Source organism: Miscanthus floridulus, chromosome 1 (genome assembly GCF_019320115.1).
Source record: "Miscanthus floridulus cultivar M001 chromosome 1, ASM1932011v1, whole genome shotgun sequence".
In the NCBI taxonomy this organism is placed as follows: domain Eukaryota; kingdom Viridiplantae; phylum Streptophyta; class Magnoliopsida; order Poales; family Poaceae; genus Miscanthus; species Miscanthus floridulus.
Window position 1 is genome coordinate 169,671,092 of NC_089580.1, and position 19,204 is coordinate 169,690,295.

Consider the following 19,204-nt stretch of genomic DNA (forward strand, 5'->3'; position numbering starts at 1 on the left):
GATTGATATGGCAAGATCAATGTTGAGTGAGTACAATGTGAGTCATTCATTTTGAGCCGAAGCAATCAATCAACATGGCTTGCTACTATAGCAACCGACTCTATTGTCACCCCATGATGGAAAAGACACCTTATGAGCTATTGAATGGAAGAAAGCCCAACATAGCATACTTTTGGGGTTTTGGTTGTAAATGCTATATATTGAAGAAAGGCACTAGATTAAGCAAGTTTGAAAAAAAAATATGATGAAGGTTTCTTGCTTGGTTACTCCACTACTAGCAAGGCTTATAGAGTTTAGAATTTGGCTAGTGGTACTCTTGAAGAGGTTTATGATGTGGAGTTTGATGAAACAAATAGTTCCCAAGAGGAAGATGAGAATCTAGATGATGTAAGAGGCACTCAATTGGTCAATGCAATGAAGAACATGGACATTGGTGAGTTAAGGCCTAGAGTAGTGATTGATGTTGAAGATGACAAGAATCAAGTACTCTCTAACTCAAATGTGCAAGCTAGTGGTTCTCATGATCAAATCCAAGCAAGCACTAGTGATGGCAATGTGTAAAATCAACAAATGGCTAGTTCATCATCTCAACCAAATGATTAATCAAATGCTAGCAATCAAGTCAAGTGCTTCAACCAACCAATGTTGCAAGAGATCATCCATTGGACACTATCATTGGTGATATTTCAAGAGGTGTGCAAATAAGATCAAGATTAGCTTCATTTTGTGAGCATTTCTCATTTGTGTCATCCATTGAACCTAAGAAGATAGATGAAGCTTTGAAGGATGTTGATTGGATAAATGCTATGCATGAAGAGCTAAACAACTTCACAAGAAACCATGTATGGCATTTAGTTGAGAGGCCTAAGGATCATAATGTGATTGGAACTAAGTGGGTCTTTCGAAACAAGCAAGATCAAGATGGGATAGTAATAAGGAACAAAGCAAGATTAGTGGCTCAAGGTTACACTCAAGTTGAAGGTCTTGACTTTGGAGAAACATATGCCCCGGTTGCAAGATTGGAAGCAATTAGGATCTTGCTAGCTTATGCTTGTGCCAACAACATCAAGTTGTACCAAATGAATGTGAAAAGTGTATTTCTCAATGGGTACATCAATGAGCTTGTGTATGTTGAGCAACCTCCCGGTTTTGAAGATGAGAAGAAACCCAACCATGTCTACAAGTTAAGAAAGGCTTTGTATGGATTGAAGCAAGCACCTAGAGCATGGTATGAGAGATTGAGGGATTTTCTACTCTCTAAGGGATTCAAGATGGGAAAGGTTGACACCACTCTCTTCACCAAGAAGCTTGGAAATGACTTGTTTGTAATGCAAATCTATGTTGATGATATCATCTTTGGATCAACAAATCAAGAATTTTGTAAGGAATTTGGCAAGATGATGGCAAGTGAGTTTGAGATGTCTATGATTGGAGAACTTAATTACTTACTTGGTCTTCAAATCAAGCAAATGAAGAATGGCACATTTGTGAGTCAAGGCAAGTATATCAAGGACATGCTCAAGAAGTTTGAAATGGATGAGAGTAAAGCTATTAGTACACTAATGGGGACAAGTGGAAGCTTGGATAGTGATGCTAGTGGCAACATGGTGGATCAAAAGATGTATCGATCTATGATTGGAAGTCTACTCTATGTGACCGCATCAAGGCCAGATGTGATGTTTAGTGTATGCATGTGTGCTAGATTTCAAGCCTCACCAAGAGAAAGTCATTTGAAGGCAACTAAGAGAATATTGAGGTACTTGAAGCATACACAACATGTTGGATTATGGTATCCCAAAGGAGCAAGATTTGAATTAATTGGATATTCGGATTCCGATTATGCGGGATGCAAAGTTGAGAGAAAGAGCACATCGGGCACATGTCAACTATTAGAAAGATCACTTGTATCTTGGTCATCAAAGAAGCAAAATAGTGTAGCACTTTCAACCGCCGAAGCGGAGTACATTTCGGCCGGTAGTTGTTGTGCTCAATTACTTTGGATGAAGGCTACCTTGAGTGACTTTAGAATCAAGTTCAAGCAAGTGCCATTGCTATGTGACAATGAAAGTGCCGTAAAGCTCACCAACAACCCGGTTCAACACTCAAGAACAAAGCATATAGATGTCCGTCATCACTTCATAAGAGATCACCAACAAAAAGGGGACATTTGCATAGAGAGTGTGGGCACCAAAGATCAACTTGCCGACATATTCACCAAGCCACTTGATGAAAAGAGGTTTTGCAAGCTAAGGAATGAATTGAACATACTTGACTTCTCCAATATGTGTTGATGCACCCCTCCAACTTATATGACATGCCTCTCCTTCGAGCAATCCAAGGTAAAAGTTGACTGGCATGGCATACATCCTTGCTAAGGACATGATTAGTGCATCTAGACATATTTTACACTTGAATAGGCTCATTCATGAAAATCAAATGAATTTGATGCTTGTATGGTACCACTATTGCTTGTATGTTTGAAATGATCTAGTGGTAGCATATGACATGTTTGTGGGCTTGTAAACCTAGTGTTTGATTTAGAAAATGAGCTATAAGTGTTTAACTCAACATGGTACAAGATAACCCTTAATTGGAGGTGTGAAGAAGCTTATCCTTGGATCAAACCGAGTTAAATATCTTTTGCAAGTAATCTAGATTTAACCAAATTGGGAAAATGATCCTCATTTCATATGGTTTCACCCCAACATATCTATAATTTGAGGTCACCTTTTGTGCAAATTGTTGACATTAATAATCCCACCCTATCTATACTTTAAGCCTTTGTGGTCATTAATGACAAAAGGGGAGAAATAGTGTACAAAGATAGTGAAAAGACAACAAAGAAACAAAGGGGGAGAAATAATATATGACAAAGAAAGGGGATCAATTAAAATTTTGAGCATACAAATAGGGGGAGCAAGCTCATGAACTTGTATGGTAAATTTGAATGTGCATTACATATGTTTGCTTGCATGGCATAATTTTTTAATTTCAATATCCATGCTTGTGTGGTGTATGCTAGTTGTAAGTTTGCATGTTGAAATGAAAAACTAGCATGCATAGGCTAAAGTAACTAGACCTATGTTCATTCTATGGAAACTAGACCCTTATTTGTAATATTGATCTCATGGGGTATTCTAGTTTTTGTGTATGTCTAGTTACTAATGGTGCTAAGGATGGTATGTTGGTGCACTCCGATTGGTATCACGCTTCAAAGGTCCATCTCTTATACCTTAGCATCATTTGGTAGAAATTGTCTCCTATATTTCCTATCTAATCATATGTGCAAAGCTTCAATCCAAACTCTTAGCACATATGTAGGGGGAGCAATTGCTATCATATGGAGTTCATGAAACTTGTCCATATCCTTTACACATGGTAAATATGCTTGGGCAAGCAACATGGATTCAAATGAACTTTAATTCATATCTTTGTATAAGGGTTGTCATCAATTACCAAAAAGGGGGAGATTGAAAGCTCTAGTTTGGTTTTGGTTAATTGATGAAACCCTAAGTGCTAACCTAGTTTATCAAAGTGATTATGAGATAGATAGCACTACTCCAAGTGATGAAGCAATGGCGAAGATCATGACAATGGTGATGGCATGGTGATGGTCAAATGCTTAAACTTGGAAAAGAAGAAAGAGAAAAACAAAAGGCTCAAGGCAAAGGTAAAATTGTAGGAGCTATTTTATTTTGGTGATCAAGACACTTAGTGAGTGTGATCATATTTAGGATAGATAGCCGTACTATTAAGAGGAGTGAAACTCGTATCGAAATGCGGTTATCAAAGTGCCACTAGATGCTCTAATTCATTGCATATACATTTAGGATCTAGTGGAGTGCTAACACCCTTGAAAATATTTGTGAAAATATGCTAACACATGTGCACAAGGTGATACACTTGGTGGTTGGCACACATGAGCAAGGGTGAAGAAGTTTGAAGTGAAATGGAGTTGGTCGCAAAGATGCTGGCATCGGTCAACTGACCGGACGCTGGATCACCCAGCGACCGGACGCTGAAGGGCTACGTCTGGTCGAGTTATCGGATGGCACAGTGACTAGGGTTAAGCACCGGACGCCGGTCTGTGTCCGGTCAAGCATGACCGGACGCGTTCGGTCGGCAAAAGACTATTTTGGGAGCTTACTGGAAACGACCGGACGCTGGGGAAGCAGCGTCCGGTCACTTGTGCCGGAGCGTCCGGTTGCTACTTAGCCGTTGCGATCGGGTGGTTTCTGTTGAATGGACAATGACACGTGGCTTACATCGGTTGACCGGACGCTAGGTCTAGAGTTCGGTCAGTCTGACCAGAGCGTCCGGTCAGCCCGCGTTGTGCCTAGTGAAGGGGTACAACGGCTCTATTTGATGGGGGCTTCTATTTAAAGCCCCATGGCCAGCTCAAGCTCAAATCCTTGCACATTTTTATTGACATAGCAACCTTGTGAGCTTAGCCAAAGCCCTTCCACTCATCTTCATCATTGATCCATCATCATTGTGAGATTGAGAGAGAATCCAAGTGCATTGCTTGAGTGATTGCATCTAGAGGCACTTGGTATTCGTGTTGCGCTGCGGATTTCGCTTGTTTCTCTTGGTGGTTGCCACCACCTAGACGGTTGGAGCAGCGGTGGAGGATTGGCACGAGTTGGTGATTGTTCGTGGCCATCTCCGATGATTGTAAGGGGAGTTGTACCTTCCCCGACGGAGTGCTGAAAGGTAACTCTAGTAAATTGCTCGTGTCATTGAGTTACCTCACTTGTGGGTCGGTTCTTGCAGTGTCCTATCGTGTGGATGAGGTTTGTGAAACACCTCTTAGCCGCCGAACCACCAAGTGTTGGTCGACACAACGGGGACGTAGCGTGTTGGCAAGCACGTGAACCTCGGGAGAAAATCGATTGTCTCTTGTCTTTGGCATTCTCTCGGTGATTGTCTATATATTCATCTTGTGATTGGTTCATCCCCTACACGGCGGTATAATCACCCTACTCACTTATTTACATTCTTGCAAACTAGTTGATACAAGCTCTTTAGTGTAATTAGAATTGAGAGCTTGCTTTATTATTTACATTCATCTAGTTGATCTCTTTAGTGTAGCAAGTTTGTGTGCCTTAGTAATCATTGCAACTAGAATTGTTAGATAGGTGGCTTGCAACCCTTGTAGAGCTAGAGCAAGTTTGCATTACGCTATTTGTTATACTAATCAAATTGCTCTAGTTGATTTGTAGATTTTTAAATAGGCTATTCACTCCCTCTAGCCATATTAGGACCTTTTAGGGGGGCAGCGGCCACCGCAGGAGGGCAATCGCGGGGACCCGCGGACGTGGCACCACATTGGGGGGGGGAGAGAGAGAAACGCGGGGGAGGAGGGGATCCGCGCTGGGCCCTCCCGCTGCGCCACGGAGAGAGAGAGAGAGAGAGAGAGAGAGAGAGAGAGAGAGAGAGAGAGAGAGAGAGAGAGAGAGGAAGGGGAGGCGGGGGCGGGAGCGGTGGACGCGCCGGCGCGCGGCGTCGCCTGGGCCCTCTCGCTGCGCCGCCACCTCTGGCGAGACGGACAGAGGGAGAGAGGGAGGGGGGTTCTGGTGGCGCACGCCGCCGGGCAGTGCAGGCTAGCCGGGGGCGGTGCCGGCAGGGGTTGGAGAGGGGTGCGGAGGAGCAGCGAGGGAGGGCGCGAGTGGAAAAGGAGCCGCGGCGAAGCTTCGGGACAGAGGCAGGGAGGGGGAGTCGAGGTGAGAAGGTGAAGGATCGGACGGTTGCTGGTGAAAGTGGAAGGATCGGACGGTTCTAGTGGGAGAACTGTTAATGTACAGTGTTGTGTGAGAGGTGTGGTGGTATACAGTTTTAGGAGTATTTTAGGAGTGTAGGTAGATAGGTAGATACAACTCCGGTCCGGCTTGCAACTCTTGTAAAAGTAAAGTAATAAACTACTTTAAATATATATATAGTTATATAAATTATGAAAGTATTTTCATGGTTAATTTGGCAACACCGATCATGTTTTGAAAATCTACGTGATTTTTTTATATAATGGTTGACCAAGTTTCAGACGTTTTTCTTTAAAAAAAAGTTTCAGAAGTTTAACTAGCTATAATCCTAAAAGTGATCTACATTTCTATTGGAAGCGAAGCGAGTAGTTAACTCTTCGCTTTTTGGCAATTTTGTCTTAAAAACTCCTTTCTGGCTCTTCAAATATATTGGCAAAAGTCATCCACTTTTGCTTCTGGACGAAAGGATATTCGCTGCTATAGATGGTTCTGCGAATGGTCGCCGTTGCTGCAACAACTTCACTTTCAGTCGCTTTCTAACCACTAGTAGATGCTCATCGGCGAATACAGGGTCAAAAAGGTCTCCTTAAGTTACCATATTAATTGTTTCTTAATAATACGGCGCATTTTCTGGTTAAACAAAAAACCGTAAACCAATTGCTGTATTTTAAAAACCGCAAACCAATTGACCTTCACATGTGCCTACATGTACAGGAACAAAATAGCCAGATTCCAGGGGCCAGTAGAGTTTGACACGTGCTCGAGTCCACGTCAGCGATAGATCAGATCTACAGAACGAACAAAGAAACTGCATATGCTGTCATGCTCAATCAGACATGATACGATCACTCCTTGTCTGCGAAGAAAGTTGACGAGAAGCTTCCTCCCGATCCCCTGTGGTCTAACCACGGCTTGTGCAATTCCAAGTCTATGACGCAATTCAACACCAACAACTGCAATCACACCCGGGCATTGGTCACAGATATATGTAGATGACTTGACGTTCAATTCAGAAAAAATGATATCACCTTCATTTTAGAAAAAAAGAAGATCGATATCAGTGCGTTCGGCTGGTAAGTGAAACAGTAGATTTTGGATTATTTTGGATGATTGAATAGTATTCTGTGAGAGAGAATAAGCTGAAACAAGCTAAAACAAGCAGGAACTGGTACAGCCGAACGCACTGATTATCTTTTAAAAAATTCCAGAGTAGTCTGCAAAGCTCAAACATCCATAGTTGTTTACACAACATATCCACAACAAATCACCAGGCTATGCCGAGGCTGCAAATTTCCATAGTCCAGGAATAGGCAGTCAGTTCATTCCCACCTTCTCTATATAGCCTCACAGCTCACTTGGCACAATTCACAAAGGAACGATCAAGTTATTTTGCCCTTCTAGAAGAATAGCAAACAGAAATATAATATATTAGATGTAGATGTAGCTTCTGTTTCCAAGGTTCCTATCCAAAAGTCAATGCCTAACCAGCCCAAGTTTCAACATGCAAGCAACAGAGAAATATAATATAAGATATAAGACTTCAGTTTCAAAGTTATTAGCGTATATGGCGCAACAATTCAGGCAGATTTGATGTTAATAATATCAAATTCATCCAAAGTGGCAAACTTTTCATTAACCCCAACACCAGTAACAGTGCTAGCACCTTTTGGTGTGAAAGGCACCATATATGAACACCCCAGAAACTCAACACTGATCAAAACATGTTATTACTGCTAGATTCAGATTGAAGCACAACGTGATTCAAGTGCGATATAGAATTTATGAAGCATCTGTTGTACAATAACTTTTACAACTTGAATAAATGAGAAGAAATCAGGGTAATTTGAACAGAGCTAACAAAAGCAAGGAGCTAACAAGTCTTTACAATGACATAAAACCTGAGAAAAGGAGATGTTGAAGACTGATACGTATCTGAAGAGCATTGTTAGCATAGGCAGCACACATAATATGCATAAAAGTAATTCCAGCGGATAGAGGAGTCAAGACTTACTTAAGTATGCAGTATCATCTAAATATGGTAGATACATAACATAGGTGATCAGTTATATGGTCAGATTTCACACGAGGAACATAAACATGACAACTGTATGCAGTATCATCTAAATATGGTAGATAGATAACATAGGGATCAGTTGTATGGTCGGATTTCACATGAGGAACATAAACATGACAATGGCCAACCTCGTACAGGAAGTATGGTTCATTGACAAAGGGAGGTGCCAACTGCTCTAACTAGTAACTAATGTATCCGATTCCAGATGAAGTCATTTTAGGATTCAATCAGGTAATACTTTTTTTAACTTGGACCATCAGTATATTAAAAGTGGTATATATTGACAACATATGGTTGATGTTATTCATCATGTAAAATATTTTTCATAAAATATAATTTTCACTATTTGAGATTTGTATATTTTGACAAAAAAAAAATCCAAGTCAAAGTGTCACACTGGAGACTGTTGCTGTCCTAAATAAACAACCTATATTTGGTATATTTTATTCAATTATTGAATAAGGTGAGATTGCCTTAATTATAGAAATTAATAAAAGAGTGGGAGCATTTACATGACATGTTTTGAGGTAACGCCACAGACTGTTTCCCATAAGAGTGACAAGTTTTTTTTTTCTATATAAAGGTACAAACTCACTGATTGGAACACTTGCCTAAAGAGACGGCAAAGAAAAGAGTGTCTAATGAGCAAATCAAAATAATATAAGTGAATCTGCTAATAAAGATAGCATGCAAGATGACATGTATTGTGTACGTTGAATGGGTGAGCATTATAGTCAATGTCCTTGCTAGCATATTATCTGGGGGGTGTATATTATGTGTTGTTCAAAAAGTTTGGGCACAAAAGAATTCATTAAAGTTATGTTTTGCCAAATACTATTATCCACCTTATGAAGTATCCAATATGGTTTAGTGGTATAACAACTTAAAGTTAATGATGGTTTTCGCCTTTATATGTTTTGGTTGTACAGAAAGTGATACATGTAAGGAATATTGTTGACAAAATAACTTGATCCCGCCATGATCCTTTCATTTCAATTCAATCAAAGATGGCTTGAATATTTCATCTTATGTAAGCTCTTAGAGCATATTTTCAATCTTCAAGTCATTTCGCTATGAGGGCTATTTCGGGCATTAGTGGCGCTAAATGCTTTAGCGGTGACATAATTTAGCGGCGCTAAATGTGCAGCCGGACGACCTACCAAGAAATGAGACCTAGCAAAATTTCCACTGGCCCAAATCTAGCCTATCTACCATGGTGTATAAGCATGTTCACAAAATCTAGCATCTCTAGTTCTGAACCTTTTGCGGTGGCGCGGTGTTGGTGTGCGTTGAGGCAACTATGGCTGTGAACTACGAACGGCCGAGAGTAATTGCAAGAGCTGGCTGCGTGAGGTGACTGCGGAGGTCGCGGCTGCAGCCTTCCCCTTCGCCGATGTGCAGCAACTACACTGCCAAACGGAAGTACAAGTACTCCAGCACTGCCATGAAGGGAGAATGTGACAGCCAGCAACGGAGACATGCAAGTTAGCGAACACGAAGCAATAATATGCATGTTTTTTGAGAAAACGCTAAATGCCTTAGCGCCGCTATAGCTTGCTTAGCATATTTCCGAAGGCTCCACTAAATGTCTTAGCCCGCTATTTGCAACACTAATGAGAAGACAACAACAACAACAACAACAACAAAGCCTTTAAGTCCCAAACAAGTTGGGGTAGGCTAGAGTTGAAACCCAACAGAAACAATCAAGGTTCAGGCACGTGAATAGCTGTCTTCCAAGCATTCCTATCTAAGGCTAAGTCTTTGGGTATATTCCATCCTTTCAAGTCTCCTTTTATTGCCTCTACCCAAGTCAACTTCGGTCTTCCTCTGCCTCTTTTCACGTTACTATCCTGACTTAGGATTCCACTACGCACCGGTGCATCTGGAGGTCTCCGTTGCACATGTCCAAACCATCTCAACCGGTGTTGGACAAGCTTTTCTTCAATTGGCGCTACCCCTAATCTCTCACGTATATCATCGTTCCGAACTCGATCCCTTCTTGTATGCCCGCAAATCCAACGCAACATACGCATTTCCGCGACACTTAGCTGTTGAATATGTCGTCTTTTCGTAGGCCAACATTCTGCACCATACAACATAGCAGGTCTAATCGCCGTCCTATAAAACTTGCCTTTTAGCTTCTGTGGTACCCTTTTGTCACATAGGACACCAGACGCTTGCCGCCACTTCATCCACCCTGCTTTGATTCTATGGCTAACATCTTCATCAATATCTCCGTCCCTCTGTAGCATTGATCCTAAATATCGAAAGGTATCCATCCTAGGCACTACTTGACCTTCCAAACTAACATCTTTCTCCTCCCGAGTAGTAGTGCCGAAGTCACATCTCATATACTCAGTTTTAGTTCTACTAAGTCTAAAACCTTTGGACTCCAAAGTCTCCCGCCATAACTCCAGTTTCTGATTCAATCCTGTCCGGCTTTCATCAACTAGCACTACATCGTCCGCGAAAAGCATACACCAAGGGATGTCCCCTTGTATGTCCCTTGTGACCTCATCCATCACTAAAGCAAACAAATAAGGGCTCAAAGCTGACCCTTGATGTAGTCCTATCCTAATCGGGAAATCATCCGTGTCTCCATCACTTGTTCGAACTCTAGTCACAACATTGTTGTACATGTCCTTAATGAGCCCGACGTACTTCGTTGGGACTTTATGTTTGTCCAAAGCCCACCACATAACATTCCTTGGTATTTTATCATAAGCCTTCTCCAAGTTAACACTAATGAGAAGAAATGATTCAAATTGATCTACCAATGTCGTTACCGGGGATGATGATGGTGTAGTTTAGTAGTATGATTCCTTAGGGTCTCTTTTTTAAAAGAAAATTCCTTAGGGTTTTGCTCTTCTCAGTCCTTATATAAGATCATCAATTTCAGGGGTGTGACTCCAGTTTATGCACCTGCGATTTGTAGAATGAAATTGCTATCTGGAGCCCATATTTTTCATTAGCTCTTGTCTAGGAATAAGCTTCTTACAAGAAACAATCTAGCTAAAAGAAAGGAGAGTTGAAGATGATACCGGTTTGTTTTGTTTTGAAACTGAGCCATCTCACACTGGTTCTTTATCTGTGCTATTGCTAGATAGGTCTGGATGTGTGCGGCAGAGCTCACATCAAGTCTAGTGATGGTAGATATATGTTGCTAGCTAAACATTGGCTCCGTGAAAAGAAGGATCTGATCTTTAATATGTTAACAGCATTGACTCTTTGGGGGTTCTGGAAACTAAGAAACTATCTATGTTTTCAGAATGGAGTTTGTCTAGGTTTACAAAAGCTCTAGCGCTCCAGCAGGGCCATGTTTAAGAACTGGGGATGGCTGCTTTGCTCGGTGAAGTACTTCGAACTGCACAAGCTCTGGAAGGCCAAACTGGACGCCTTGGTCACCAGGCTGGAACAAATTCTCTCGAGGAATGGTGCCTGCCAACCTCAACAACGGCGAAGTTGGTGGACTGAATGCTCCAAGCTGTGCTATGCCTTGCTCTTTGTGGGTTGATGTAGTTCTGGAAGCTGCTGCTCTGGCTTCTGCTGAACCTTTTGCCTGATGTCTTAGGTGATTTGTGAACTCTGAGTGCTTCTTGACAAAGATGCATGGATACTTGTGAACACTTGCGTATCAGATACCAATACTGTCGAACACTGATACTCCTTAGATACTTGTAGTTGTAGGACAAGTACTGGATATTTAATTATTTTAAAACAAATAAAATAATCCTGATGTCTTGGATGCTGTAACACTGAACCGTTATGTCCTGATTCAATGCAACGAACACAGGCGTTGATCCATTTTTAAAAAAAAAATAGGTCCCAACAACTTCTACGTGTCTTTCACATGGGACAAAATGCGGCTTTATTCTTGTTTTCACTCTTAGAAAGAGTAGTGTCCTTCAGACACAGATCTTTCCAAATTTCATTCGTTCTTGCTTCCCCTCCTGATTATTTTAAGAGTGGTGCAATTTAATTTTGATTTAATGATGTGTAAATACCCACATTTACAAATGGATCATTCCTAAAACAAATTAGTTGTAAGCTAATTTGGTTTAGCACGCCCCTCAGCTGAACTGATCACATACACCACATACATAACCTAAAGTGAGAAAGGAAGGAAACCCAAAGGTGCAACGCTACATACAAAATCATTGCTATTACAACAAATAGGGTGAAAAAGAAGAAATGCTCACATTGGGGGGTGGCAGTTCATCCCGAAATCAATAATTTCTTCTCTTCTGCCTGGACTTAGCCCTCTTCTTCCTCGCCTCCTCTTTCTGCCTCTCAGCCTCCTCCTTCTCAAACTTCTCCTTTTCCCTCTTCTGCAAGAAGTCCTGCACCAACAGGTAGATCACCTGCATTGCAAAAAGAATCGTGAGCCAGCCAAAAAACACGGCCTGGCGAGATCAGCATCGACCATCCAACGCCACAACGGCTCGCTAAGTCGCAACACACACGCACCCCGAGGGTGAGGAGGGAGAGGCCGACGAACGCAACCGTGAGCAGCACGGACACCACCGTGGCCGTGATGCTGTCGTCGTCGGCGGCCACCCTCATCGCGGCCTCCGCCTCTTCGAGGGGCAACTCCGCTTCGCCGGCCACGGCCGCAGCAGCAGCAGCCGGGCGTCCGCGCCGCAGCCCATACCTCGCGAGGAGCAGGGGACTCGAAGCCCTTCTCCCTCCTCCCTCCAACACATTACTAGCAGTAGTAGCACGCCTCAATGGAAGAGGCCTCAGCGGTGCGAGGGGCAGAACAGAGACCGAGCTCACTGCTGCCATTATCCCCTCCCCGGCGCTCGCCGAAGCAAATGAACGGTCGAAACGAACGGCCGGAAGACAGAGGGAAAGAAAGGCCCTGGGCCGTATCATCAGAAAAATATAAAGCTAAACCCGGTGGCCGGTGCAGAACAATATGGGCCGTTCCGGCCCACAGAGCTGCCGCTCGGGGGCCAGAACAACCGAGTAATTTCCAGAGAGATCCGTCCCTATCCAATCTTCCTACCACCGCCCCCTGACGTGACGGCATTTAGCGTTTAGCTCTAGGAGAGTCATCAAACTCATCATCCCTGTATCCAGAAGCAGAAATATCTCGCGTCGCCGCGAACGAACGCACACGAGGGAGAGGAACGCACGAACACACACACCCATCACCGGCTTTGGGAGCCGCAGAGAGGATGGTTTGGTTTCGCCGGCCGGAAGCGCCGTCGGATCAGGAAGGATAGAGGGAGGAGGACAGATGGCGGGCGATCGGCTGAGCTGGGCGGGGTTGCTCAAATGGAGCCTCTCCTACGTCGACGGGGCGGGGCCGTCTCGCGCCGTCAGGTAAGGGGATGTTGGATTGCTGGTGGGAACGAAGGCGGAGTGTCTGTTTGTTTTTTTTAGAGGTGGCTGAAGCGCGTGTTGGTTTTCGGTGGTGCAAATCAACAGCGAGGAGGGGCGGTGGCTGGCGGAGGCGGTGGATCGGCACATGATGGTGGACGTGGTGAGCCGGATGAGGGAGATTGCGCTGATCATGAGCACCCCGCCCGCCGTCCTGGAGGCGCAGGGCATCACCCACGACGACATCGAAGGTATGGGGTCAATTACATTGCATGATTGCCAGATGCATTTCCCACATCTCCTGCTTAAATTCGCTGAGCACGCATGCTAGTGTTGGCTTTTACGGTTAGAGCTTTCAGTTTCAGCGTTGAATTTTAGTTTAGATGATGAATTTATGTTAATGAACAACCGCGTTTGTATTCCAACGGTAAGGATAATTGCCTTCCAAGCAATAGACCCTGGTTCGACTCCCGGCAACCAAAAGGGGCGATGGATGTGGAATTGGGCAGGCAATTTTTCTTTAGAAAGTTTACACTTCACATCAAGGAATTGGGCAGGCATTCTCTTTATATAAAGTTTCCACTTCACATCAAGGAACATAGGGACATTTCTCGCTTTATGAAACTTCGAATCATAAAATTGGAGCTCAGTAAGCTCACAGTAACGATTAGGCAAATGATCCTCCCTTTCCAAAAAAGAAAAGAAAAGAAAGGAGTTTTTCCTATATGTATTTCTGTTTTTTATAGCTTTGAATATTCTGTATACTGTGGCAGTTAGATAGCAAGTACCACTGCTATTCCCTGTTTCACCCTTTTCTAGGTTGGTGGAGATATATTTCTGTGCAGCTTTCTGTTGTACTTGTGTTTGCCTTACTTGATTCTTTGAAGAACTGACATCTATCTAATGGTTATAGGCATAGGCATGTTTTGGGCCCTGTTTGAGTGTAACAATCTGCAAGTTAAGGGGAACCAGATTGTTAATTGTTACAGTCTAGCTATAATCTAGAATGTGTTTGTTTCAACTTGCAGATTGTAACAGCCTTCAAGCTGACAATCTGGGCCTTAATTGCATTTAGTTTCAATTGCCATTTCTCATACCTGGTCGATACTAATCTCATGCTTCTGAAAATTCCAGATTTGCTGAGTGAGCTGCAGGTGCATGTTGAGTCTATCGACATGGCAAATGGTATGTCCCAGGTTCATGTTTAATTTTTCGCATGTCATGTTATCATTTCATGTATATTTCACAAAATCTCATGTTTTATATCCCAATTTGCAATCACCTTCTAGTTTTATGGTTCTAATCTTTGTATAACCCCACCCTTACCTCAATATGGCTCCATTTGTGGTATACAATGCAACATGGTGCCACCTTTGTGGGATTCTTGAGGGGCCTTGATGTGGATGGCTCATTGGGGCCATACTTTTGCCCAATTACAAATCATATGTCAAAAGTCCTCCGAGCTATCTGATATGTGTAATGTGTGTGTGTCCATTAGAATTCTCCTAGTGTCAGTTCGTAATTGCTGCTTGCATTAAGGTTTATGAACATATTTCATTCATACATACATGAACTCAAATTATTTATTTTTAAGTGAAATCTACAATTCCATATGTAGGAGACAATGGTAGCACTTGGAGGCATGCATTCTTGATGTCAAACTGAATACATTCACATCATTGGATGATTTGAAATGGCATTCGTAGTTTCTATTGAGGTGCTAAACAAATGGATGGAGGCAACTATAGTGGTTTTTGGCAATAGAACATTGCTATTCAGGTGAACTCTCAGCTTCCCCTTTCAATATGCTACCGTGCAACTTTTCAAGGGGAGCTGATCCATTAGAATAAAAATAGTTGACTGAATGATGAATGAATTGTTTACAATGAAGCAATAATAGCCATAAGTCTAATTTAAAATGTTCTTTATGTGAAACTATCCTTTTTTATACTCACAGTTTGTTTGGAGGATTTATTTTGTTATTTCTATGTCGTGCTCTAGATTTGCATTCTGTTGGTGGGTTGGTTCCAGTTATCAAGTACCTCAGAAATTCTAATGCTCGTATCCGAGCGAAAGCAGCTGATGTGATAACAACAGTGGTTCAGAACAATCCGACCAGCCAGCAGTTGGTCATGGAAGCTAGTGGTTTTGAACCTCTCTTATCCAATTTCAGATCAGATCCTGACCTTACTGCTCGGATAAAAGCTCTTGGTGCACTATCTTGTAAGTATTTTGTCCACATTTTTAGATGGCCACAGTATATATTATATCCTATAAATTGACATGTCTAATGATGTCCTCATTAAATATTCAGCTCTGATACGGAACAACAAACCAGGAGTTTCTGCATTTCGTTTAGCCGACGGATATACTGTACAGGACTAAGAGATGCATTGAATTCAGAAAGTGCAAGGTTTCAGAGGTAACACAATTGATTCAAAATTCTGAGGTGACGTTTTTTTGGCAAATGCCTTGCCAACACGTTATTTGACTGAGATGTTTTTGGTCTTTTCTGTTTTTTTTTTTTGTGTCAGAAAAGCATTGAGTCTGACTCACTATCTGCTCAGCGAAAGCCATTCAGATTGTTCAGTATTTGCACAGTTAGGTTTCCCCCACTTTATGATGCGTTTGGCATCCAGCGATGACTCTGGTGTTCGAGAGGCAGCATTAGGAGGTTTGCTTGAGCTTGCAAGGGACACAACACTTGGAAATAGGAGTCTACTAGCAGAACATGACAGTTTACGAGGGCTTCTCCGTGGACGTATGGAAAGCATAAGGACGATGGCTCCTGAAGATTTGGATGCTGCACGAGAAGCGAGGCAGCTTGTTGACTCACTGTGGATCACATGCTACCATGAACCCTCCATGCTCCGCAATGAAGGGCTCCTTGTTCTGCCTGGGGAGGAATCTTTCGAGCAACCTCCTGATGTGGTTGGTAGATTCTTCGGGCCAATCCGCCGAGCTGCTGCTAGGAGGCCCCACCTGTTGAGAGATCAGACCCGGGGGAGGAATGGTTTTGCTTTTAGGTCCAGCACCAGATGGTAGATCAAACTCCCCCAATCACTGATGTTTCGAGGCGGTGAGACGTGCGTGAGGAATGGAGAAATGAAGCAGACCGTGCTGCTGCCTCACGCTATAATTACGTTTTTTTTTTTCTGGACGGAGGGAGTAAGTTGCTTCGAGTATTACGTAATGTAATTAGGATTTAGGGACCTAGTATCCAGCCTCAAATAAGTAAATACTATGTTGCTGTTTATGCTTGTACTAGCATATGTCCGTGCGATGCTAAGGAGCTTCAAAATTTTCAACGCAATAAAAATATAGAAAAAAATAATGAGTCCAAACAAGTAAATTTTAACTCAACTTTACAACATACTATTCCAAGCCACGTTCAAATAAATTATCTATTTATTGGAGATTCATCAAAATTAGACTTGATGATTAACATATAAATGCAGGTGTTTTGGTAGACTGTTGGATGGAGCCGCCACCAGCGGATAATATTCTTCAAGATTAAGGACTCAACCATAAAAAAAGGGTTTTTTTTTATTTGTACCATTAAATTTTTTGAACTTTGGAAAAACACCATTGCTATTCATCTATTTTGAAATATACCATTACAATTCTTCGTTTTTCACAAGAATGTCACATAATACGTATGGAGAATGACTGCTGCAGACGTATACGTATATTTCATTGTAGCCCCTCTCGACGCAGAGGCTCCACTTGTCATCTTCTTATTCCTCTTCTCGTTTTCCCTTGCTGAGCCACATCCACCGCTGTCCATGGCGAGCAGCAGCAACACACCGGCTGGGAGCTCCATGCCGGCTGGGAATCACGAGCTTGCCATCGACGGGGCCAAGGGCAGCAGCAGCAGCACGCCGAAGCAGCAGCAGCTCGCCATTGACAGGACCGCGAGGTCCGCGCCGGCCACGTGCTCCGCCGGCCACATGCGCCTGTTACCGACCGGAATCACGAGATAGTATTATGTGGTCTGGATAGTTTGAACTTGCGTTCGTCGGAGCTCAGCCGCAGCTAGCTCCGCCGTCGCCGCCGCCGGCCCTGCCGTGCGGTGCTTTTCAGCCCAAGTCGAGTTTGCCTTCCTCGGCTACCTCCCTCTTAAGGCACTTACATGGGCTGCCAGGCCCGTTACAGCCACGCAGGGCCGGTTACTCTTGGATTTGGCATTCTGGCCCGCCTGGTCACCAGCTTCTCGTTGTCTTCAGGCTTGGCGCCAGAAACTTCATCGTCTGCTGCTGCTCAGTGAGCTCCCCGGCCGCGTGCTGCTGCTGCACGCCAGCGATGGAAGATGGCAAGCGGAGGAAGAAGATGATAAGTGGGCCCGTGCGTCAGTGCTAAGGAGAGGGGCTTCAACGAAGTATACGTATTCGTATACACCTACGTAAGTTGTCTCCGTACATATTCTGTGGCATTTTTGTGGAAAACGAAGAATTGTAATGATATGTTTCAAAATAAGCGAATAATAATGGTGTTTCTCCAAAGTTTAAAAATTATAATGGTATGAATAAAAAAAACCTAAAAAAAGAGGTACACACTCATCCCTCGCTGATGTCGTCTCCTTGCACTCAACCCAACAACAACCGGCCTGTTCGCTGGTTGGTTTCTGGGCTGATAAGTCTAACCAGTGCTAGTTTGTTGTGAGAGAAAAACACTGTTGGCTGACTGATAAGCCCTGACTGAAACCAATAAACGAACAGACTGAACATATATAAACAGCAACGGTTCAATTGCTAACACAACGGCAAGAGTCTGTAGCAAAGTTCAAGGCGCTAGGCGCTTTCTAGACGCTGACCCATAGCCTAGCGTCTAGGCTAGCCTAGACGTTACAAGGCGTTTTTTAGACGTTTTGTCAATTTAGCACACAACATATATTATATATATATAGCAGAAAATGCTTATTAAATTAGTTAAATAGAAGCATAGAGTAGCTGAATACAGTATATAAAAGAGAGGACAGTAGACATATTTTAATGGCTTACTGGCTTAGGCTCAATAATCAATAGATAGCTTATTCCTAGTTCCTACAGCAAGGATTGACAGCTTGTAAATACTCAATAGACAGCAAGCAGTTCATCAAAAAAATAGAAAATAACAAATTGACACTTATCTGAATAATTTCAGTCATCTCTCATTCATGAACAAACCATATCAGCAGCTAGTAATTACAAATTTTAAAGCACAGACAAGTGGACATGACAGCAGTACAAGTGCACAACACAATTCATAAATAAAGGTCTTGTTCAGAGACCACATAGTTCTCACAAAAGAAGAAAAACACAGTCACACACCAGCAGTTCATAAGTTTCAAACATACATGATAAAAGATAAATCATGACATGATAAAAAGGCCTCACTACCATATCATCTTTCTTCTTCAATAGGGTTCCACATAATCATTCTCATCTTCATCAAATTGTTCTTCTTCGGAGTCCAATTCTTCTCCTTCATAAAGTTGTCTCACTCTTGCACTTCTACGCAGCTCAAGTTGTTCTTCTACTCCCACTACATCTCCAATAACAGACCAAGGTATCCTTGTACCTCCCATCTCATCTTCCTCATCTCTATAGACAACTAATGCACAATCATCTCTATTCTCATGCAGAAAACCTTGAGCTTCAGTTGTATCATTAGACAAGAGAACATCACCGATCTTCTTTGACTTGATCTTTTCTTTCTTATTAATCAGTTTGGAGTTTAATTGAATATAGACCAATTTATTCAGGCGGGATGTAGTAAGCCTATTTATCTTCTTAGTGTGTACATATAAATTTAAAATAAGAGCATTTTTAGGTCTGCAATTTAATTGTAATGCTGCTGCAATTTTCAGGTAGATAGGTACTAACCCCTTCAAACCCGCTCCAATTTCTTTCACAACCAGAAGAGCTTGATGTCAAAGATAGGATCCTTATAGCCATCTTCTATAAAGCTGGTGTTTCAGTTCCATACAGCCGCCACCATGATGCTGAAATAAATAAAAAACACCTCTATTAGTTAGTAGTCATTTATTGTTATATGAAAACAGCAA

The 19,204-nt window shown here is 42.5% G+C and overlaps 1 protein-coding gene and 2 pseudogenes across 1 annotated transcript; 1 reads left to right on the plus strand and 2 right to left on the minus strand.

Moving 5' to 3' along the window:
- Positions 1–6,402: 6,402 nt before the first annotated feature.
- LOC136547832 (uncharacterized) lies at positions 6,403–12,723 on the minus strand. Its single transcript, XM_066539588.1, has 3 exons — positions 12,301–12,723; positions 12,033–12,194; positions 6,403–6,712 (listed from the first exon to the last, which is right to left on the minus strand). The coding sequence occupies exons 1-2, from the start codon at positions 12,706–12,708 to the stop codon at positions 12,060–12,062; spliced, it is 543 nt and encodes a 180-aa protein (XP_066395685.1). The 5' UTR covers positions 12,709–12,723; the 3' UTR covers positions 6,403–6,712; positions 12,033–12,059.
- Positions 12,724–12,876: 153 nt separating this feature from the next.
- LOC136501808 (uncharacterized) lies at positions 12,877–16,680 on the plus strand (annotated as a pseudogene).
- A 1,729-nt stretch (positions 16,681–18,409) lies between these two features.
- LOC136547816 (uncharacterized) overlaps positions 18,410–19,204 on the minus strand; it is a 28,558-nt pseudogene continuing 27,763 nt past the window's right edge.